Source organism: Leuresthes tenuis, unplaced genomic scaffold, assembly GCF_036924035.1.
Source record: "Leuresthes tenuis unplaced genomic scaffold, fLeuTen1.0.hap1 SCAF_6, whole genome shotgun sequence".
Classification (NCBI taxonomy): Eukaryota; Metazoa; Chordata; class Actinopteri; order Atheriniformes; family Atherinopsidae; genus Leuresthes; species Leuresthes tenuis.
In genome coordinates, this window is record NW_027325360.1 from 24034272 (window position 1) to 24059229 (window position 24958).

Genomic DNA, 24958 nt, shown 5'->3' on the forward strand with positions numbered 1-24958 from the left:
AGCAAGGACTCCAGAAGGAGAGACCCCTGTGAAGAGAAAACGGCTTACAGCTAATCCCAATCTCCTATTGAGGTTTGGCTCTTTGTATGCCTCTTCTACAGAGAGCTATCAAATCCTCTACAATATGCATTTGCAGTGGACGGGTATCAGGAATATGACAGTTCCTCGTGTAGCATTTGGTGTTATCAGAAAGTGAAGTGGAGAAGCAGAGCAAATTAGTTGATCTGAGTGGCTAAAGACTGAGAGACATGAACCATGGTGGCCTCTTTCTCTCATCTGAGGGGAGGCTGGGCTCATCCTGCAGGAGGATGGTTAAGGATTCATCACTGACCAGAAAATTCAAGTGTGTGTGTGTGTGTGTGTGTGATCGGGGTGGCTGGCCCACACTGGGCTAAATGGAAGACTAATGGATAGAGGGAGTGAGCCTGACGGGCTCTGAGGAGCCCTGTTCCCTCTCTCTCCACCTGTCATCCATCACATTTCCAGCTGTTACTGGGAGATAGCTGTCCCACTTTGGTTAGGGGCAGCAAAGTGGCAGGCACAGGGCAGGGATAGCACCAGCTGACTGAGGACAGGAACAAGGATGTGACTACCACTGTGACTACCAACCCACTCTCCTCCACATGTTGAGGCAGTGAGGAGCCTGTCTGTTAGGATAAGCACGATACCACGCAGGGCATGCTCAAACAACTTGAGTACTCAAACAAGATAATACTCAACATAGTGCTCAAAATAATGATGACGAGGTTATATTGTGCAACACCAAAAAAGGATGAAAGAAGCTTGAATGACTGACAGTAAAATATGGCATCATCACCATCTTGAGCATTGAAGTTTACGTCAGTAAATTAGAGCATTTAGCCACATTATCAGTATAAAAGACATAATGTTATTTAAGAAGAAGGGTGATGGTTCAGCTGTTTTATTCCAGAGAGGAAACTTTGTTGTAACCTTTTTCACATAATCACTGCCACTGCTTTTTCTTCATGAAACAGAGGACACAAGAGAAAGTTCTTACACGTGTATGGATGCACACACATACGTACACACACACACACACACACACACACATAACAAAAGCAGTGAAATGGCTTTTTAAAGACCCTTTTATATCCACTAAGATTAAAGGTTCTTTTAAAACAGGTGTCACCTTGGGGAAAAAAAAGAGATTATGGATTTTTCTGATCACCTCTCTACCAGGAATCGTTTAACTTGCATTGTCTTTAGATTGAATTACAGTAATCTTAAATGGTATCCCTTCTAAATTAATTCTCACTAAAGCTATGTAAATGAAATACAAGGGAAGTCATTAAAAATCTAGATCAGATCAAAAATAGTTTAATATAAAATGATCTGCTGACTAAATGGATGTGAGACTAAATATTTCTTTTGGCTTAGAATTTAAGAGAATTATAATTTGCCTTGATCCTCCATTCAGGGCCCAGCATGGCATGCTAAGATATTATCTTTCACATAATCTGCAATTGCACTTCAGCAAGATTTCAGTACAGGACCCCCTGCTACTGCTTGCCCTTGTCCAACATTCTTCGTTCATCACTATGTCTCTCTTTCCATCCACTCATAGACATTAGTAAAACTAAGCAAATACATGATTTTGGGAAAATGTTCAAATCTTACGCTGGTTTATTTCAAGATGAATTGTACTGCAGAAGCATGTTTTTTTATTTACCGTCTTCTTTACAAGAGAGGACCCCCTGACATGCGGAAGCAATTTTAAATATCCACACCATTTGATGGAAAGTTTGTTTTTATGCCATCAACTAACATTAAACTTGATAGAAATCATATTATCTTATTATATGGGCATTTGTTCTATCTTTGCTTTATTTCACAGTGTTTTGTCTCCATTGCAAAATGGGCAGCTTATATAACAAGGCTGGAAATACTTAGGATTTGGTGGCTTTAGCTCAGTCAATGAGTGCTTGTGCTACTAATGCAATACCATCAGTCTAATCTCCAGTCTCCTTACTCTGATATCAGATATCAGTTGCTTTTCTGAACCACCTAAGTGTCAGCACCCTCTCACCAAAACTAACAAAGAGGTCTCCAAAATGGCTATTCAGTGATAAATGCCATGCTTTATTAAATTATCCAGATAGATGTAATCCTGGATGGTCAGTGAAAAAACACTAAAATCCAACAATATTCCAGCATCAGTATCTCAATTGAGTTGTCTTTTCTTTTTTTTCTTTCTAATAAATGATCTATAGTTAAGTGCGATGGAAGGCTCTCAGAATGACAAGATATGGAGTAATTGTGATCTTTTCTTATCAAAAACAGCAGAAGTGCAGCTTTGTGGATAAAATTAGATTAATGCAGGACAAAGCACCTTACATAGCTACGTGAAACACAGTTGACTCTTAAGCTGTGAAGGAAAATGAAAGAACAACAAAAAACAATCATGGAGTGAACTCAGCCCTGTAGATGTGGCCTGAGCAAGTTGTCCATTAATTAAAGAGTTAGTGGTCCAGTCCTTATCTTGTGCTCCTGCGTATGTGTTTCCGGGCAATTCATTGAACCCCACTGACAGTCCGGCCCCTTCAATGCCATTTCCATTGGTATGCCACTGTCTGTGAAGGAGCAGCAAAATTTGTTAAGCACTTTATATTTTTCAGGGAAAGAAGTGCTTTCAAGTCAGCACATGCGGCCTATCTCAGTTTATTACACCTATTGAGAAACTGTGAGTGAAAAGTATCCTTTAAAAAAAGGCAGTTTTCCTAGAAACAGCATCTTTGTGAGGGAATACTAGCTTCCTCAAATTAAACAAATATATTTGACTGTAACATGGTGCATCTTTGGTGTTCTAGTTCAATAATTATTGCTTGAAAATAATGATATTGAGCTGTATATTGACCAGAAAAGTTCACATGACCTTTATGTACCTTACTAAATACTTTTGCTGCTTATTAAAACTCAAAGTGTAGCCCTCATTTCTAGTTTGTAATCAAGCCTGATTATGGTAATTCAAAAGAACATATCCAACTGCTTATTCATTCTGTTAGAAAATCTACACATTTCCCCAAATTAAACAGAGAGATGACAACTCAAGTGTGCAACCAGCTACTGGGAACTGAAAATAAAAGCACTTCAGGTAATTATTTCTCTCACCTTTAACAGCCTGAGTAGGCAACACCAGGAGAACTGTAAAAGTTTATTTTGGCAGTATTAAGTTGCACAAAAGTTGATCTGATGTTATTATCAGGATGGCCTTTGATACAATCTTTGGTGTGTGAAGCCCTCTCCAACTCTTTCTCCAGTTAGTATGATTTTGCTGGGAGAAAAACTGAAATGTAAAATTACCCACCGAGTCTGAAAGCTGCCATGTATTTTTAGCCCTACATTTTTCACCAGTGGTCTCTCTCTGTTCCTAGTCTTTTCTGACAGCTGAAGGAATGTAAGGGATGACAGGAGTAGGTGAAAAATTGCCAACCCATACGCAATTTTTTTTTATATGATTCCTCTTGTGATTTCAGTTGCTCTCTTTTCAGAGTCAGACTCCCTAAACATATTTTCTCCCTTACCTTTTCCTCACCTTTAGTGCATCATCTTGTATGGCGTTGGCTCTTGACACTTTTGTGTACTGTGGCTGTTAAAATGCAAATTTCACTGGATCCAGCTTTCCTGCTCTGTCGGCAATTTACTGTGTGATGTTCCCATCTCCTTGCTGCTGAGCAGAGGACGTGAGTGTCAGTTATATCCCTACTCCTGAGCTTTGGGAAAAGGCTACAATATCTTTTTGAACAAGCTGCAGTACTCCTCTCATGCTGTGAAGCATGAAGACTAATACAGTTACAAGCATCTTGCTTTTGCCTCTCTAATGTTTGATACCATGTCAATTGTACATGTTTTGAGTCGATGGAGGCTCAGGGGAAACCTTGAGCTGGTCTCTTTCTTTGCTGTAGACAGATATGAGCGATAGGTAAAGATGTCACTGTGGGGTACATTTCAATACAAGAATAAAATTCAAACAAAGCAAGTCTCTCAGAGGCAGGAGGTTGATAGTGTTTGTCATATAAAACATGTCTTACATATTGTGCAAGAAGGAACTGGAAAACGTGTAAGATCTTCATCATTCATTAAACATGACAGTAGGGGGCATGTTTCCATGAATCACCTGTTCCCAATAGAGCCATGTCTTCCTGTGGTCCTCTCTGACTAACAGTTTAAACGGTTCATTTGCAGTATCGAAATATGCATTTCCTTTTTTATTCTTTATATTTTGGAGAGTTCCACTTGTAAAGGTTCATGATAGATACTTCAGCTGTGTGGAATTGACTGTAAGTGTCTCGTAAACTCATTGTGTATACAGAGTAGACAGCCTTAGTGAAGGTGAAATGAGGAATTTTGCAAATTATGTACACTTAAGAGTAGTAGTAAGTCCTAGCACAGTGTGCATGTGTTTATATTGTATATGTACATACCTTCAATGGATTGACTCAAGGTTGCTTGCTGATGACATGAGGAAATGACAAGAGAATGTCAGACAGACAGAGGCCAGGATGAATAATTGGGAAGAATCGATAATGAACATCAAAGAAAAAGACAGATGGCAATTACAGTGCATTAATTAATCTTTTCCTTCCTTTCCTTTTTCATATCTTTTTCTTCTCAGCCCTGTAATGTCATTTAATTGTCAGAGACAGTCATGGATTAGCCTCATTACTAGTGCACCATTATCAATGAAAAAAGAAGACATGAAATAGGTAACATATTGTGTGCATCCCTCAACCACATAGAATGCAACATTTCAATTTCAATAAGCCTGACTGATTGCCATTGCATTTACTCTCCTAATTAGTATATACCTTAGAGAAAAAGTGTGGTTTAAAGATATAACAATCTGGATGGTGTTGGCATATCTTACATTTTTATTTTTTCTCTTTCCTTTTTGGTATTGGTTCAGTAAAGAAATAGAAAACTTGAAATAGAAATGCAGATGTGTTCCAGGTCTAGTAATGAGAAAGGGAAAGAGTCTCCTTATGGCTGTGCTTAAAAATAGCTAAAACATAATATTATGAACAGCATTATTGTAGCGGCATATAACATTGGCATGGATGCTTACTGTTGTCAGTGGTGTCAGCTTTAGACTACCAGGTTGAATTTTAGCCAGCTGAGCGCTGTTGAAACAAGGTAGAAACAAAACACAGGCCTACTGTCATTGTAGAGTGCATACATGACAATGTCGTTTGCAAACAGCTGCTTATTTGCACAACGGGATAAAGATTCAACAACATTAGAAACATCCTAAAAGTGTGGACGCCCTCCCCCTCTGTCTCTCTAAACAATTCTTAGAAGTGTTCCAGATCTTCAGATAGAAACAACATTTTTGTTCTTTTTTTCAGTAGGGTTTAACAGCAGCAGACACTGCATTCAGTTTCACTTATCGCTGTCACCTGGATGAATGGGACTGGCTTATTTTGCATACAATAAGCAACCATCACTAAACACTGCAACTTATAATTGTACATTTTCTTTTAAACTCCTGTTGAGGTTTCGTAAAACAAGTTGACCAACAGAAAAAAACAGTAAAATTATTGTAAAGAAGTTACCCCCAATAACTTTTTTGTTGCTAATGACAAGCAGGTCTTTACCTAATAGCTTTGACCCTGTGGACACAGGAACTGTGGAGTTGTCCTGCTGTGTCTGAGAAGGATGTTGGTAGTGAAACCTTTAGTTTTTTAAGTTTTTAGTTTAGTCTTGTGGGTTGCAGGCCCATTGACCTATGGGCATATGTTACTGGCAATTTTTGAGCAGGATTGCTTTTTTTTTTACACTTAGTTATATAGCTCTGCCACCACGCTCAAAAGGTCAGTACTCTAATACAAATATGCTACCTAAAACAATGTTTCTGAATTCAGATATTGTGGCTTGCTCCAATATCTTGTTCTCCAAGCTAAGCCCTTTATCTGCACTCAGGATTTCTTCAGTGCACTTGTTAAACTCCTCTTTACATTTTGTTTTTTGTTCTTGGATTGTGAATCAAATCCGTTAAGACTGAATAGGATGCCAATAGAATGCCAGTTATGGCAACGACCAATGAATTTGTTTCAGTTACTTTGTCTTTATACAGTTACAAGAAGAAGTACAGCGGTGTTGCTTCATCTATGCGTTCAGATTGGGTTTTTATCCAGCTAGTTTATTTTAGTGTTTCTGAGGTTTTTTTTTTATTTCTCTGTGAGTGTATGCGTGTGTGAAAAAGCACACTTTACTAATGATTATAACCGTGTAAGTTAGACTTTATGTAACAGCAGATGAATAGAAAAATAAAACAATAAATAAACAAAAACAGCCCAATCAGATGAAATAGCTCAAAATCAAATATTAACCTTGAAATGAAAACAACGTTTGAAATATACAAAATATGCAGTGTACATAGCTGGACAAAGAACAGAAGTGGAGCTATCTTTGCAGATAACCAGAAATAAAACTCATTTTAAAGCTTGCTTGTGTTCAAATGCCCTATTTGGTTAAATCTTAGTATATATAAAGCAGATTAGTAGATAAGAAGCTCGGACTTAGCCTAGTTTTATGACCAAAAGGAGAACACAAGAAGCAGAAGTGATGTATCAGAGAAGAGCTGGACAGGTGAAGAAGAAGAAGAAGAAGAAGAAGAAGAGGGTATCATATAGATATGACACTGAGATAACTCAGTCCGTCACAGTTCAAAAGCATCCATTGTCACAGAGTAGGAGCAGAAACTTTCAGTCACAAGTTTTAGCAAAGTGCAATATACCACATGACAGTAAAGGCTCTATTTTATTCTCCTGCTGCTGACAAGAAAAATTCAACTCAAGATTGTAGTTGCTCTCATGTTGTAATAGCCAGCCTCAGCAAATGGTTGGTGCAACACATGCTAACCTAATATAATATCGAACTGATGCAATGGTCATGTGACAATCCAAAGACCGAACTGGACTAAGCCCTAACTTTTTTATAGATCATTCAAGAACAACAGGCCTCGTAAGGTAAATCTAATCTGATAGGTCTATGTCTTCACTCGTGAGGTTGAAGGTTGTCTGGAATAGAGGAATTTTAGTGGAAGTTACCTTAGCTGACATGGAGCAGGGGGTACGAAATACTATTTATGTACACAGTGGTTTAGAACACAACTATATTGTTCTGCTTGCACTGTGGAATATGCATGGTGTTCAACTGCATTTAAGAGGTTGGTTTTAGAAAATAAAATCATTTGGTTACAACTAGAAATCAAAACTACTTTGTTTGAGTTAGAAAACAATGATGGAGAGGGCTGAAATAAATGATCTTACAACAGAATCATCATCATCATGAATGCTATCTGACACACTTCACATGCGGTTGCCCTCAAGACCACTAGATTACATATATTAACACTTATTATATGAACATAATTATTTGCCACTTCCTCCTGCTTAAACATGACACATGGCCTCATTTGGACGAGGACGACAGTTTCTAACATTGCAATGCCATGAATGGTTACGTGTCAGTGACAGTGTCAGTATTGTGGCTGACTTGTGTATGTAGAGTCAGGTGGAACTGAAATTGAAAGATTGTTGAAAGACAGACCTCAGTGGAACTGAGAGGCTGGCAACACCTGAAGGTCCGTCACCATAGGCAACATCTCATTTGATTCTACGTTAATACAGAAATATTGATCACAGCAGCTTTAATAAGAGATACTTTGATGTAGTTTATTTATTATCTGTCAAGATGATTTGTTTGCAGTCCATTTGGTCAATGTTTCATACACGCACCAAAATACCTTGCAAGAACCATTTTATGATGAAACCACAGAAGACCCTGTGTGCACTTCTGAAAAGCCTGCATGTTTTGGGCTGCTTCTGTTGGAAAATAAAATAGTCTAATAATTAAACCTGCGTAAGTCTGTGTATTCCTCTTTCATGGAAATCTTTCAGCCTGAGAGATGGCCTTGTTCTTTGATTTTGACAAGCTTTTATGTAAGATTTGTGAAATTATAAATGTTTTTTCACGTAGGATGTTTCTGTTAAAGATTTTCAAAAACCTGGAAAACAAGATTAACTTTGTCTCAGCTGCATCATTTAAGACCTCAGCTGTCATGCTTCAGTGAGTTAGAACAGAATGACAGTGGAAGCGTGTGCCTTGCTGATCTTACAATGGCGCACCTGTATCAGTTCATGTGTTTGCATCTAAAGCTGTGTGTTAGATTGTGTTAGAATCCTAAAGTATTGAAGGTGTCTTGTGGAATGAAAAGGAGCTTTGTATCCTGAGAGCTCGAACAGCTGTCCTCAGCTCCCTGGACACCTGTACAAGACAAGGACACAACTTCTGCTGCCCACTTTTCCACAGCATCACCTGTGTCATTCGTCAATCACAGCTGAATAATGTATTGTCTTGTGGACAGTACAAGGGTATCACCAGCTGTTGTTATAATCCACTCTGCACAAGACCTTTCAGTCATGTTATAAGGGTCAGCATGCCCCACTGTAATTTTGGCATTAAGAATAGTCATCCATGATGAGCATTGTGATTAAAAAGACATAGCAGACGTAGCATGCAGCTGTGGCAACAGTGGTGTAATGATGGTGGGGGGTTGTGCTACTTCACTTCTTATTACCGTGCAAAAGGTCATTTACTTGTGAGGGATGAAGATCCAAAATTGGTAAAAATTTGTCGCATTTGTAAAGTTCTGCAGTCCTGCTGTAGAACCAGAGTCATATATTCGCTAAAGAATTTTGTTAAAAGCTTTCTGGTTGTTGAAAATGTTCACTACCACCTTGGATACATTTTAATCTTAAATTTAGTTGTGTTGAAAGAAATTTTAATGGAAACAGTTGATGATAGCCAACAATTTTACGATGTCCTCAATTTATTTTGATGGCGTAACAAGTGTAAGTTTGAAATGTAATATAAAAATCATCACCCAATTCCACGTTCTCTCGGTTTAGCAGAATATTCAAACACTTCAGAGCTCTTTTCGGTTTAGTTTCAATGGGCCACATTCACCAACAGAACAAATTTGTTCTTAAGTCCTACTTGTGCGCTATTTTAAGAAGATTATGGCACTCACCACAACCATCTACATCTAGTTTTCTTATCCAGGTAAGAGGTAGGTAAGAACTTAGGTAAGAACAAATCCTACCAACACTCAGGAGTACTCTTACGTACATTTGTGCACTGACAATTTTGAACAAAATAGGCGAATTCGGTAATTTACAAAGCATTTTGTCAATCAAGTGCACCAACATTTTAATTTACATTAAGTTAAAGCATGCCACCAGTTGGTAATTCCACCCTTTTTATATGTCAAATGTGGCCTTTCTTTATCACAGACCTGCTCACAAAATGGCATTTACTGTTGCTGGATGGGCATATCACAGTTGTCAGCCGCACTCTCCCACAAGTCGTGGATGTAATAAATCAGCTGGCCACATAATACATAAAGTTTCCAAATATAGCTGAAGAACAAGTCACAGTCAAAAGCGGCTTTAATTCTATTGCTGGTCCTCCTAACAACATCAATGCAGTAGACACGTGCGTGTTAAAGCCCCCTCGCCAGATCTATTCCCATACCTCAATCGCAAGCAATATCACTCCACAAATGTCCAACTCATTTGCAACTCCCAGAACCATCTAATGAACACGGTATCCCGCTTCCCAGGGGGAGCACACAACTCCTTCATCTTATAGAACAGCTCCATGGGCATATAGCTTGAGCAAGGAGCAGCTCACGATGCACAGTTCATTGGTACATATCTTTTAATAATTAAAGTGTTGTACAACGAAGACTTTTTATTATGATTTGTTCTATTAGGCGATCGAGGATATGCCCTGGCGCCCTGGTTAATAACATCACTGACCAACCCTCAGACTCACTAGGAGGTTTTGTTTAATCAGATGCACCCACACAATTGCTCGACAATTGAGCGCACCTTAGGCAACTTAAAAGAATGTAAATTAGGGACAGCTTGCATGTCCTTTTATGAAGAGACTGGCATTCATCAGTCTAAGAGCAAATAATTTACTGTGTAAGAACACGTTCATGAATGTGGGGTTTTCTTAAGAAATTTCCTAAACATTCACCAGCTGACTAACAGAAATGTATCAACCAGCAATAAGTGTCAATTTCTGCATAGTGGAAAAAAAGTCTTAAATAGACTGCAATGCTTTTTCTCTAAACAGTTTCAAGCTGCTCCCTGTAGTTTTGCATGATTTGTGAGGTTATGTCATTACATTAGTGGTCGGTGTCTCTTCCTAATCCCATTTGCCTTGTAGTTGCAAACAAGGTGCCAGCAGAGCCATTCAGCTGAAAGAACAGAGAATTCACATTTTATACGAAGCAGCCCTAATTCAATTGACATTACTGGCTGGCTTTAATGGATTTTACCTGGTGAGCCTGCAAATTGAATATTTTAAAGCACATCAACTCCTTTGGAGTAAGTGGAATGAAGAAGCACAATTTTCATTTTATGAGCTTTTGGTAACGAGACGGTGCATGCAGGAGATTACAGTCTGTTCCACAAGTTTGATTTAATTCATTTGATTTGTCTTTGTAAAGCAGCGCTCTTCTGGCCTGTGGTTTGGGCTTTTATCTCCCTCAAGTCATTTGACAGTTTTAACCACTGCCTTTTGCCACTGGAGAAGACACACATGCTTGCATTCACCATGTACAGACACCTCCATCGTTTTATACACCTTTACCCTCCCTACTCCAGTCATGTCTTTCAGTGGGAAGTCGAACTCCATGCTGTGTCATCTCATTGAGCTTCTGAGGATGTTATTGTTTTATCTCTCACTGTGTTGATCTCAGTGTGAGGTAGACGGCCACGCTTCTTCTGTTCCCTTCATAAAGGTCAGTGAGCTGCAGATGAAGTTGTGTCAATCCGACGAGTGCCAAAGACTGGCAGCTAATTTTCATCAAAGCAACTATGGGCGAAGAGGAGGGAGTGGGGATGAATCCCAGAGTGCCTTGGGGCCTTTTCCCTCTCAGAGAATTCTCAATGACTTATCAGGCTTTACTTACTCAATGTGTAGATATTTTCCTGCGGACTATTGGGTTCAAGAGTTTAGTAGGCCTTTTAACCGCTGCTATGTCCTTAACATGTATGATGCCATAGAGTGTGGGGAAACTGCAAAAATTGTAAGCTTTTTTTAAAATTTCTTCTGATGATCTGCATGCCAGCTTTGCTCATCAGTTGTTATCTGCTTCCCTCTCCCCTCTTGCCCATCTGTTATATTCTAAACATGATTAGCCTTGATTTATTCTCTTGCACCAATTAAAAGCAATTTTGTGAGCATTAGAGTAAGGCATGCCAGGGGCCATTTTCATTGTGTGTGTGTCTGTGCCTCAGTGTGAACTCCTTGGTTCCTTTGTTAATGCTGGTTCCACGAAGTTAGTGTGTCTGCACATGGGTGTTTGCATGTTTGTAGAAACTTGTGCACTTCCATTCATGTTTAAGTATACATGAGCTGATGGGTGCGGGTGTGCATCAGAGATTCCCTGCACGTGCAGGGCATTAGTTCTCTGCTTGCTGGCTAAATCCTCATGTTGTTGAAGCGGTGTCAGTTGCCTCTGCCACAACACAAAGCTTATCTTTTACCAACTCCCCAAGCCCGTTAGTAAGAGAAGACATGGGGCGGGGCAGGGGATGAGGGGATATGTGAATGTAGGGAGGAAGCCATGGGCTGTTGTAAATAAACCTGGGCTTTGGGGGAAGGTTAAAAAGCTAACACCATGCTGAATACTAAGCACAACCCCCTGAAGGACTAAGTGCCTCATGTCCTCCCCATCCCAACGAAGATCTCTGCCACATGCCAATCACTAAATAAGTGTGTCAGTAGGTACAGGTCTACATGTTGATGACTGCTGTCACCCTTTTACTTGACAGCTCCTGTGTTCATATTGCATTGGTCTACAGAAAGCTGTTGAGCTAAATGTTTTTCCAGATTTTTTTAAACTGATCTTAAATGTTGCCCACAGTAAATTCAGCTTGTGCATTTGTAAAGATCCAACGTATTATTTTTTGACTGAGATTTAATAATAGTTACAAAAATAAACACTTTTGACATTATGAAATAATAGGGTAAGGAAGTAAGTAATACCTATCCTCCGTCATGAAATTTGTATGAGCCTGATGTTAAGGTATATGAACAACCTGCTCCAAGAAGTGATTTTTCATAAGTGGCCTAATACTACTTATTTGAATAAGACTGACTTAGAAATGGGATGCTTACGTTTTAAGTGCCTTTCACTGACATTCACCTCTCACTTAGCACTGTCATCAATGCATTGTCACGATGAAAGCTCAATAGAGGGCTATTCGTCAGCAAAGATTGACCTAAAAGAATGCAAACTTTACAAAGGTAACCTCATGAGTAATGTACCTCATCTACCCAATACACCGCATGAAATCTGAGATGAGACATTAGAGTGCAAACAGCAAACTCAGAGCCTTCACTATTGCTTTCCCATTTACCAACCTTCTCCTCTGGGCACACAATCCTTTATTCCTCCTGTATTTGCGAAGCTGCGAATAAAATGAAAATGAGGGGGAAGGCTAAGAAATGAAAAGAAAGCGTGTGGTTGTTTTTTTGTTTTTTTGCCGAAGGCAACATTGTGACTTTATCTCTTCACAGCATGCTCCCTTGAGTATCTCTTTTCGTGGTTCGCTTGAGTGTGCACATACATGTGCCAGCCACACATCCATGCTTACATGTGCGCATGTATTCATTAGCATTTATGCATATCTGTGGGTGCACATGTGTGTGTTCTTCCATTTTCTCCTGTGCCCATGTGGATTTTGAGAGCATGTGAAATTGTGAGGGATAGTGTTGTGTTTACCTGCAGTGCACACACATTCATCTGCAGAATAGCTGTTGGCTTTCTGCTTGCCTCCATACAGGAGAGAGTTGAAATACCAGGGCTGAAAAACAAAGGCAAAAACAAAAGAGTGTAAAACTCCACATGGTGTTTTAGGCCTCAAAAGGTGTGTACATTTTTTTAGATTTTCATATTAGAGTTCCCAACTTTCCAGCAAGGATAAACAATTTTATAGTCAATGAAAAAATAATATTTGTATCTCTATGGCTGAAATTGTCCATGAACTGATGAATTTCCAAAAACAACATTATTATTACTTTAAATTTAAATGATATTAAAGAGTGCAGCTCCGCTGGATCCGCTTGGGTTTTCAAATCAATCCTATTTTTAGTTCCAAATTTCCAAAATGGCAACAATGAAAAAAGTACCTTGAGGCTGGACAAGCAGTCACAAGTCGATAGGTGGCATTATGCTGCCGCTCATTTATGAACAATCTATACAACAGCAAACATATACTTTTAAGCCACTTGCTCTCTCAAACTATTGCAGCCATTGAGTAATGTACCAATAATAAGGAGACAAATTGCTTAATTTGATTAATTAATACTGGGATTAAGAACCTTCTATCCGAAGAAACAGTAAAGAGAAGTGTGTGCTGATATTTTTAAAGTAAAATATTTTAGAAAAATATATAGCAAAACATTTCTTTTGCTATCCTCTGCAGTTTCCTCCTCTGCATGATCTTTTCTTCCTTGCTGTGTACTTAAATGTTGTGAAAATCCAATTAGGCGAACACATTCTGCGAGAACACCACTAAATCGCACTCCATGATAGCAATCATATGAATTCTTCAAATGGGATTTTAGATGTTCCCCTCTCTTTGCTCAAACCGTGTCTACACAAAAGACAGAGTAATTGGCAAACAGCTATCCAGTACTAATACTTTCTGCCTCTCCTTTATGGCTTCTCAGGATAACAATGGGTACTTCTATAATCTCTGTTGTGTAATTCAAAAATGAGACACCATCGATATCTATCTCCTGGCATGGGGGGAAAATACAATTGTGAAGCATGTTAACCAGCTCTTAGTGTCCCACCAGTGGCACAAAAAAAGTTTTGAATAGTGTAATATTTCACATTGTTTAAAAATTTTTTGGGTGGCCATGGCATGCAGGAGCTCTGTCATTCAAATAATAGTCCAGGCAAAGTAACTCATTTTGGAGCCAAAAATAGAACGTATTGTAAAATAATATTTTTCAGCTTAGATCATTTCTATGAGGTGTCCAGAACAACATACTAAAAGTCCTAAGAAATCCTAGTTGAGGAAATATGTTAAATTCTCATTAATCCGAGATGTGTGCCAATAAGGCCAAACAAACAATACACCCCAATGGGGCTATTTTTTTCCTTTACTCCTATCAAAATGAAACTTTATACAGTGAAAGTACCCATGAAAAGTAACATTTTTGTATTACAAGTTTCTTTGAAAATGAATTTGAATATGTGAATGAGCTATACACTAATCTAAAATGCCCAAAATACACCCAAATAGGTTTAATTTTTTTCTTTTTGTATTACACGTTTCTTTTGAAATTAGTTTGAATATGCACATGAGCTCCACATTAATTTGCATAGGCAGAAACACCATTCATGACAAATACATCGGTCCAATCTTCATCCAGTTATCCTACTGCCAATAGGTGATGGCAATGCTGCTTTTAGATTGGCCTCTAACCTGATAACTGCCTGGCTTGGTAGTACCTGCCAGGGGTATAACCCCCGCCGGTATAGTCTTAACTAACTCCCTCAGTTAAGAATGTCCAGGACAGCCACACCAGAGATATATAGATATACATATATCTTTCAGTCAGACTACTGAGCACACCCAGGGTCACCAAATAGGGAATGGTTTTACCCTACATAAGGGGAGAAGCACCCCAGTGAGGGAGAGATGACACAGACTTTTTGGCTTTGAGGATCTCTCCAGATTTGATGCATCATTCTGTAATTCTGATATGTACCTGGTTGACAATAGAATACTTTGGTGTTCGACCAAGTCTGTGTCAGCAGAGTTCTTCCTTTACCATCTACATATAGGCTGTTTGAAGGCGACCATCCCTTATACACCACAAATGTAAATCAGATTAAAATGACTGCTGAATCTGCATATGCGGCTCTCACCATGTTAACTCTTTTTATGGTGTTGTTCCAGTATATCACCTTCACCTGTAGGGCTTGTGTCATGTGCTTGTTTTTCAATTTACATACAAAAAGAAAAAGCCTTTAATTTGTGATGGGTGTTTTGATTCATACAGCTGTAGTAAAAACTCTGGCTTACTATATACATCAACATGCAGGCAGTCACCATATCCCACTGAGTGCTGTATAACAGCTAAGAGACTTGGTTGGTGGTATAAATTCAACAAAAATACCATACCATTATGCTCTTAAAGCCCCTGTGGACATTGTCAGACATATACACACTAGAACACATTAGAAATCCTTCCTTAAATTTTTGAAAGACTTTTGCAAAAGTTTCCATGTCCTATTGAACGTTGCTTAAACAGAGAAATTCTGTTTTGATATGTCGCTTTGGGATGGGGAGTAAGCATTTGACTTGATTTACTTTTTTTCTCCCCACCCCTGTGTATGTATGTGTGTTCATTCTTATGTCTTTTCTTACAGCAGTTATGGTCTACGAATTCGGCAGGATGGATGAGTGTGGTTCTTTATACTGTTCCATTAGACGTCAACCACAAACCATCACAAAGTTGTCCTGCTGTCTTTCTGTCGTTTCTCCACACTGCAGCTTTTCTCTTCTCCCTATTCCCCACTGAGCTGTGACAATCCCTGTGCATTGTTTATGGAGGCGGAATGGCACAATAAAACAGGAAAAGTTTCCATGTGGAGTTGTTGATTGTAGATGCATATGGTTCTCAGAGGAGTAGAAGGGAATGACTGGAATACACCACACAACTCTCTGATGCATCTTAGTTAGAAGCAGCTCAACAGAGCTTAATGGAAACAAGTCACAGAAGTAACTGGAGAACAGCCTGCAGTGGCAGACCACTGACTGGGGATTCCCATTATTGTCAAGCCAGAACCTTATTGGATTTCCTCTGGAAACGTTTATTTATCTCATTGTCCTGCTGAGAAGTATAGTGTAGCTCTTATTAAGGGAGCCTCTGAGGAGTCTGAGCTTACAATTAGGTCAGAGGGAGAATGGGTGGTGAGAAAAGAGAAGAAAGTAACAGAGTCAAGGTGAGAACAGAAAACTGAGGTCAGAAATGGTTACAATTAGATTTGCTTTTTATCCAAGTAAAGGACAGGGTCATGATGACATAAAATGGCTCTGAAGTTGTGAATGCCCCACTGATTCTCTATATACTGCCTGGATCCACTTCTCTTTATTCAGCTCCCTTTGGCTCAGACTTGTGTGGTGTCAGCGAAGACTCATCGGGGTCTCTTGTGATAGCTGACAGTTTTGAGGAAGTGCATGTTGGGTTACTTTAAACTGTCAGCTAAACACTGTTGCGTCTTTACACTGTTCACTTTATTTCCTCTGAGGCCTGTTGTTGCTTTGCTTCCCTTTTAGTTATTTAATACCTTGTATCCAGAACCTTCAGTCATGATTGTAGCTCCTTGACTTCATAGGAGACATATTTAGAGACTGGGGAGAGCCAGCCAGGTGCATTCATATTTAGTGTTGTTTCATTCCTTTTTGAGTGGAGTGTGAGCCTGTCAAACTTTGAGGTAAATGTGTTGCAGCACGTGAGCTTTAATATCCTCTCTTGACATTTTGTATCTGAAATACTATTTGCCATTACTAATATTTCAAGACATTCTCATTATAAAAAATCTGCTTGCTAAATTCTGGGTGAAAATTGTATCATCCTTGTTCCACATCCAAATCCACAATGGTCCGCAGAAGCCAAGAATTAGAGTTAAAAAGAAATATATTAGAGATAAGGCTTATTTACATGCACATTTCATAAACCAGGACTTATGTGCCCTCTTTGTGCATGTAGAGGCTGCATGGAGGGTTAGAGTTGATCCACTGTTGATGCATCTCTGGGTCTGCAACAAAATGGGTCTGCAATGCTGTGAGCAAAAACATATCAAGCCGCCATCGCAGAACTCATCATTCTAACCAACTGTCTTGTTGTCACTTAGCTCATTCTGTGACACTGGCTTGATGTGTGCAAGCACACAAACGATGTACAGCTGAGCTGTCTCTGTTTGGCAAGTGTGAATTATCAAGGAGAGTTAAGGGAGTCTTTTTTTTTTTCGCCAGTAATGCACAACGGATATGTTAAAAGGTCTATAGTCTGGTCAAAGGTCAAAGTCCCAGATTCAGATGAGGAGTCTGTTGTATTACCAGAAAACCTGTTATAAGTATGTCTATTCGTGGCTTCAAATTGTTAGATTGCAACATATCCCTAGGCTGTTGTTTTCTGTACCCAGCATTATTGTAACACAACAGGAACTGTGGTCTATATATATTCAAATATATAAGCTGTTATCATAACTGTCTAACCATGCATTATTATAGTGTCTACCCTGTACATTCATTTTAATCCTAACAATGTACTTTTAACTTCTAACCCCTAACCATCTGCGATTGAGAGTCATATAGAAAGTAATAGGATTGATTAGGGAGGGAAGTATGAAAGTGCAATGTTGGTGGAAAACACCGTGGAGAAAGTCTCAAACCAGCAATGTCTTATATGAAAGTCCTCGGTATAAGCATTTGTTGGCGAGAAAAAGCTAGTGAGTTGTGGAAAGTGGACATCATCATCTAGGAAGTATGGAAATGTAACATGTTGACAAGTAGATGAATTGAGTCATAGTTATAGTATGATTTTAACCTTTATTGTGAAACTGCTAAATTTAGAGTTGAGGACCAACATAGTTGTTGTTTCACATTCTGTTATGAGATCTGGTTGGTTATGCACCAAAAAATAGCAACCAGCAGGTTGGTGTTAAATTGGATAGATAGATAGATAGATAGATAGATAGATAGATAGATAGATAGATAGATAGATAGATAGATAGATAGATAGATAGATAGATAGATAGATAGATAGATAGATAGATAGATAGATAGATAGATAGATAGATAGATAGATAGATAGATAGATAGATAGATAGATAGATAGATAGATAGATAGATAGATAGATAGATAGATAGATAGATAGATAGATAGTGTTTTTGAGTCTGAAGGTTTCTTTTGGCAGCACTTGATGGTTACTGTTTTTTTTTGGGGGGGGGGTGGATTCCCATACACTTCTCTCCTTAGATGATAGATGGTAAAACAATCTTTGTTGCGATACAGCGATACAAGTTAGTATTGTTGAGGTTAGACATTTCAGGGGCATTATATTTCTGAGTGCTGGGAAAACATTCAAATATACTACTAGCTTGTTCTTAAGATGTCATATGTTGGATGGTCTGTTAATATCTGCTAGTTTTTGCATCTCCAGCAGGTGGGAAATTATTATTGCTTTTCTGACATGCCATGACAAATATTTAATGAATTAGCATGACAATTATTACAGATGTCCATGGAGAATAAATCATGCTGATTTGGGTGATGTTGTTACTCCCGCAGCAGCCCAAAGTTTTCTCTTATTAAGTGACAGATGGATTAGCACAGTTTTTCCACATTATCATCAACTGTAGACAGTAAATCATAATGACTTCAGCTTCACCATAAGGTTTTGCAAAAAACGTCTCAAAAACTGTCAGATGGATTGCCCACAAATTTGATACAGATTTTATTTTCCTTCCCCCTCAGGATGCATTGACCACTCAAAGTGCTTCTAACACTACATGCCACATTCACCCATACTTATACAGCACATCTTATTTACATAACTATGTGCTTTCTAACCATTCATACACCGGTAGGCAATGTGGGGTTCAGTGTCTTGCCCTAGCCATACACTTTGACATGTAGCCCAGGAAGGCTGGAGTTGAACCACCGACCTTCCGATTGATGGGTGACTGCTCTTCCTCCTGAGCGACAGCCGCCCAATATAAGGTCAAATTGACCATTAAGTCAATAAAATACACTACAACTGACACTTCATACTCCAACAACTGCTCTATGGGCAGGATGCGGACTATGGGGTAATGACTCAGCTCTGTTTAAAACATTCTGAAGCCTCACTGGAAACCGGTGATAGACAACCCGATCACTGAAGTGTAACGAAACCAGATACAAGACCCTGCTGCTCCCGCTGGGACCTGGGGAGGTCTGTAAATGAGCTTTTTGTGTTGTAGTTGTATACTCACTTCCAGTCAGCTTTCTCTTAGCATTTCCTCTCACTTTGGCTTGAATGGTGAATCTAACATTTAGTGGGGGGAAAAATCCACCATTGGATTGACATTGTAAGCCTCTTGTACATTCTGGGAATTCTGGATAAAGTGTTGTAAAATAAATCCTGTTTTAGCCAATTTTGCTGTTCTAAAATGTTACACATTTGTTAAATTTGTTGAAAGAAGCTGTCCTTTCCTGGAACAGAATAGAATATGATTTCTGCTCTTCTCTGATTACATAAATTTCCTACACTGATGTGGTAGTATCGCTGGCATTGCCTGGGGCGGAGCTTCTCACCGTTGTAACCAAACAGGCTGGTCTGATAGACAGATGTCTAACTCATATGTATAGTCTGTGGAAGAAACATTGTCATTTTCCACGCCAGTTGCAATGAAACACAGTACATACTTCCACCGCTCGATGGTGTGTTTAAATGTCAGGTTTTTTCATTTACAGTTTCGGTGACATTAGCCTTATCAGGTGGAACAATAATCTTACATTTCATAGCATGCGGAACAAAGTCTGAAAGATGGCAAACGATGATCAAGTCACTGTGCACACAATATTGTGCACTCTTATCTTACTAAACAAGTGAAGTTGCTGCAAAATCTGTTAATGTTTTATCTGACAACACAGAGGGAAGATTTTTAGAAACATAACACACACACAAACATAAGAGTCATTCACACGCGTTTAAAGTGAGTCTTACTGTAGGTTTGGTGTTTATCTTTTATTCCATTTTCACTTCTCACATGTAACCTGCAGCAAAACATGACAAGGTATCACATCAAAGAAGGAGGCTTGATTGGGAAGGACTGGTATATTCATTGGAGGAGGGACAGGCAATTGCATCTAAAAAAGACGGCAACAAATTCAAGATGAAAGCAAAGCCGTATCTTTGGTCTCATCTGCCAGCGTGGTATGGATTGGACAGGGAAAGTGATTGGACCTTCTGTTATAATTTCGTCTGCTCTTCAATCTTGGTACTTCACTGTCACTCTCGGATAAAATCCCCTAGGCCTTTGACTGTGTTACGTTATGGAACATTAGTCTAAATCTATTATATGTCAGCACTTTTACTTTTAAATCAGCCTCTGTACAGTGAGTACTTTATAATATGAGTTACATTTACAGCCATTTCCATTTGCTTTTTTTTTCCTTTAGACTTTTTCATCCTTTGTAGTCCACTGAGCCAAGGACAGTGACGCTGTAATTTTACCGCTGTCAAAGAGACCTTTTCATAATGTCTTTTTCACTCTTCGTGGGGGAATCTATTATAGATAGAGGTAAAGGAGGGAGAGTAGCATAATGGGATCACACTCATATCCTAATTTCATGTCAAACAGTCTATTTACCACAAATGGCAGATCCGGTGATGTTCTTTTTCTTTGGTTATTTTTGATACATTTTGTTTCAGATCTGAAGAAAATGTGGTGAATTAGTACATCGACAATATTTAGGGTTCACAAACTAAACAAGACAATAACAATTTTTTTCATCGCAACCAGCTGCCTCATGGGAAATTAAAACGGTCTGATCAAAGACCAAAATTGCAGCTGCGACATCCTTTGAAGAACCATCTGGATGATGTGTTTATTGACAGAATGGCAAAAGAAAAGTCATTGTTTCTTCGGACGAAGATGGTTTACATGGATTAGCTGGATCTTTGTTTGAATCACTGAAGTGAGGCTGTTCACGGCAGAAACAAGTTCATTTCTAAACATGTATATTTTGTCCTTCCACAGAGTGAAGTTGAAGGAAGGAGTGGCATTTCTCGGAGCTCGTCCCAGCAACCCCACTCAGTGGATAGTTAGCCAGGATTTGAGGAGTGAAGGCCATCGAGTTGTGACTCTCCACTGCCGCAGAAAGCAGTCCACTTACGATCAGCAAAGGTCAGCATGTGAATGACTTCACATCTTCAGATTTTCTAATCAATGACCCCCTAAAGAAAAATGTTTATTTTCATTCTAAAAAAAGACAGGCAAAATTACTTATATTATGCCTAACATTACTTCACATTATTTCTGCTTCTGTAGTCACTTATCACTTTTGTATTAGACATATTTTATTTTGGTCTCATCTGTAAAATGGGTTTATAAGACTTGATGAGCCAATCTCCTAAAATATTTTCACTGTCAGTTTAGTGCTGCCACTGATGTTTCACATTTCTCAAGAGACACACAAGAAATTAAATCAGTGTGAATGGTTCACTAAGTGATGTTCCCTCTGCTGAAATGACACACTTGACTTGACATAACCATGTGGAGGAAAAAGTTGACTTTTGCAGTATCTTCATTTCTCTCTTGCTCCCACTCTCTTGCCGGCCTGCCCCTCCCCTGCACTCATTTTATTTGCATACTTATTTTCTCTACTGCCATGCCTCAGACTTGTTTTGACCATTTCCAATCTGTATTCACGTCCCTAAACTAATCTGGCAGATAGGGAAGTGATTGCCAGCACGAAGGAAAGGTTGCTGCGTTAATTAAGTGTTGATTGAAGGCCTTTGTGTGTTTTAATGGTTTTTCCTCCTCGGATCAGGAAGTAGTTTTAATAAATTCAACTTTCTAGTGACAGGTGTAATTTTATGGATTAGAGGCAGATTTTAGGCTGGGGAAAGCTTACTTATTTGCTCTTTGGCATTCGTTCCACTTAGACAAATTTAAACCATTCCCTTAAGAAAAAAGTACTCTTGACATTGCAACTCCAACTTTATAATCAAAGTTGTGCGGTGGGTTATTTAAGTGCAGAGCTGCATGTGAGACATAAGTCATTTGAATCTTTTCGTGCCATTACTTTTTTCCCTTTTTTTAGTAATACTATTATTAGTGGATCATTAAACGGAATTTTTATGGAGCCAGTAGTGTTACAGCACATAAAACATAGACAGCTGTGCATGCTTTTGGACAGCCTTGGCTGTGATATCAGAAGCAGCTAGTAAGCATTTTCTTTCACATACAGCAAATTGCTTTAGAAATTGCCCTTCTTCTGTACATTTAGAGCTGCCGCTTAGTTGTGTCCATTGCCGATGGTCACTCTCAGTCATCAGTGGTGCGACTGCACTGGTATAATATTTGAGCTTTTCAGAGCAGTCAGCACGACTTTAGCTGACTTCATGAACAGCGAGTTCCAACCACAATCTATCCTGGGAGCTCAAACTTGCCTCCACATTAAAATTACGTTTCAGACCTTCCATTTGCTGGTGTAACAAGTTCTGACAGCTAAATCCTATAAATAGAAAGTTTTTGGTTGTTTGAAAATATACACTAGGATACAAATATGTTGTCAATAATCATTATGTTTGCACTTGTTTCTTCTTTATCCTCACATTGAAATAATGATCAGAACGTCTGTAGCAATGATATTAATGTCTAAATACGACTATAAATAAATGTGGTAGTGACAACTGTATGCTAAAAGAAGTTCTGTTTGAGACTTGTTACAGTAAGATTCCAATAATATCATTTAGATTTGCTTTTGTGTAATTTTCAGCAAGGTAGATAGGATACATTTAGAATATCTTTGATGGCTGGTATTTTGAACAGTAACACATTGAGTAAGTATAGGTATGGTCAAATGTACTGTATCTGGAATAACTGGCTAAGTTTGTCCAAGCTGATTTGTTGGCCTTTAACATTAAAGCATTACCCTAGATCTAATATAATATGCTTGTGGATAGGTCTTCGATGAGCAGCTGAATCTTGAACAATGTACACAGGAGCATTTAGGAAACTGCAGCACTAAGCAGGATTGTTTGAATGGCTCCTCCTCTGTGCAGGTGCTTATCTCTCTGCTGTCTCATAATCACACCTTCTCTCTCTCACACACATACGCCTTATTACTGTTGTAAAATTATATTTTAGAGATTTACAAAGTGGAGAAGTCAGAGAGGAGCGTGAGCGCATTCAGCACAATCCCTGCTGTTTGGACCATGTATGTCAGACTGCTTCTTAATCCCAGCAGCTGTCAAAGTCACTTGACAAAGAAGAGCCAATGATGGCTATACAACAAACAATGCCCTTATTTTCCTTTTGTCTGGCCCTCCTTGCTCCCAGTCATCACAATGAAGCTCTTTTTAGAAGGAGATTAGACATAGGTATCTCATCCGTTGAGCTGTCACTCTCTCTGCTTTCTTCTCTCCGAGTCTTCTTTGAGGATAGAAGGATAATGAAGCGTTTGAACGCTATAGGTCAAACAAGTATGGATGCTGTTTGCATCTTATTTTTGTTTCTAACAGCAGTTTTACATGTTTATCCCTTGAATACAAGTATTCAGGTGTTACCTCCAGTTAGATTAAATAAAACATAATAGCATATACTAATTTACAATTTTCAACAATATTCATTGATGAATATCAAATTAATTGAGGAAATGGTGTGATGGTTTGATGGCAGTTGAGTTATCATGAGACTTTATTGAGAAGAGCTTGAAAAAACTTTCTTACGGCATAAAATAGATCACATTTCATTGGATAAGATTAGAATAAAAGATAAATGAGAACAACACTCGAAGTGGACAATAAATTGCATTTAGCCATGAAAATGTACTCTTTACTCTTTACTTTAGTATCTGAATTTCAAAATACAATACAATCAAAAATACAATACAATCAAAAATACAATACAATCAAAAATAAGTATACATGTCAAATGCGGTTTCCCTTTTCTTGTGAGCATTACCATATTTAATAGATTGCTTCTTCAGTCAGAAATCTCACAGCAACAGTCCTCTGTTCAGTTTATCCCAAGATTTTCTTTTAAATTTAGGTTGGCTTTTGTGCACATTTAAAACAAACTGTCTGTAGATGGAAGGCAAATAACCCAGCCGCCAGTCACCACTAACTGTTCTCTTGAAATCAGCAAAGTTTGAGTTTCATCCTCACACATACACGCATTCTTTGGGGTTCTAACTGTTAGCCACTTTGGCTAACATAGCTATAGTGGGTTCCTTATTTTTGGATGTTATAAATATAGAGAAACAAGCACGCTCACATACACACACTCACACTCTGAGTGGAGTGAAAACTGAAACCTCTAATCCTGCAACTGGACCTTGGGTTGTCAACTGGACATAAATGTCTTTGAATAGTGTTTGTGAAGGGCTAATTGTGTGTGTGTGTGTGTGTGTGTGTGTGTGTGTGTGTGTTTCATGACATGAGCACAGCCCCACTGCACACATGAGAGCACAGCATTACTGATGGGTCAGGTGTACTCTGTGTGCTAGTTCAGCTAGTCACTTTGAGCTGCTCAGTCTTGCCAGCTGAGCCACTCCCGTCTGTCCATTCACAGCTGATGCTCCAACCCCACCTGACTTACTGTGAAACAGATTGCTTACTCTCATCCATCAACTTTTTGTCATCATATGCTTCACAGCTGCACATCTTGTAAGATTTTGCTTGTATTCATATTAGAAATTTTGAAATTATTAATATCAACACATTGTCAGACAGAGGTTTGACGCCTTTTAATTGTGTTCTTCCACTTTGCATGCATAAGGAATTCTGCACACTCTTCTGGCTGGCAGCATCTTACATAATAAAAACAATAGAACAGTGACAGGTTTTCATCAAGGGGTGCTATAGTGTGAAGATGGGTTTGGCTTTTGTCTGAAATAACTGAACTGAATTCACCCTGACGGAGACGTCAAGCACCAGGTGTTGCTTCTTTTCAATTCAATTAGATAAATCTATTGAGCACGCAATAAGGAGGTAATAGTCATCCAGAATTTTGTCATTGGTTGGTTAAATGAAAAGCTATATTTGATCAAGTTGAAAAGCATGATAATGAGTCTCATTATCACACACATTATCTAAAAGTTCAGCTTAAAAGTTTGGAGG

The 24958-nt window shown here is 38.7% G+C and overlaps 1 protein-coding gene across 1 annotated transcript in view; it reads left to right on the plus strand.

Annotated features, from left to right (window-relative positions):
- Window positions 1-24958, plus strand: part of LOC140309249 (transmembrane protein 132C-like) — a 102277-nt gene that overhangs the window by 43902 nt on the left and 33417 nt on the right. The window contains exon 3 of the mRNA XM_072387066.1: window positions 20871-21017. Coding sequence (XP_072243167.1) covers window positions 20871-21017 — 147 coding nt within the window. The remainder of the gene's footprint in view (window positions 1-20870; window positions 21018-24958) is intronic.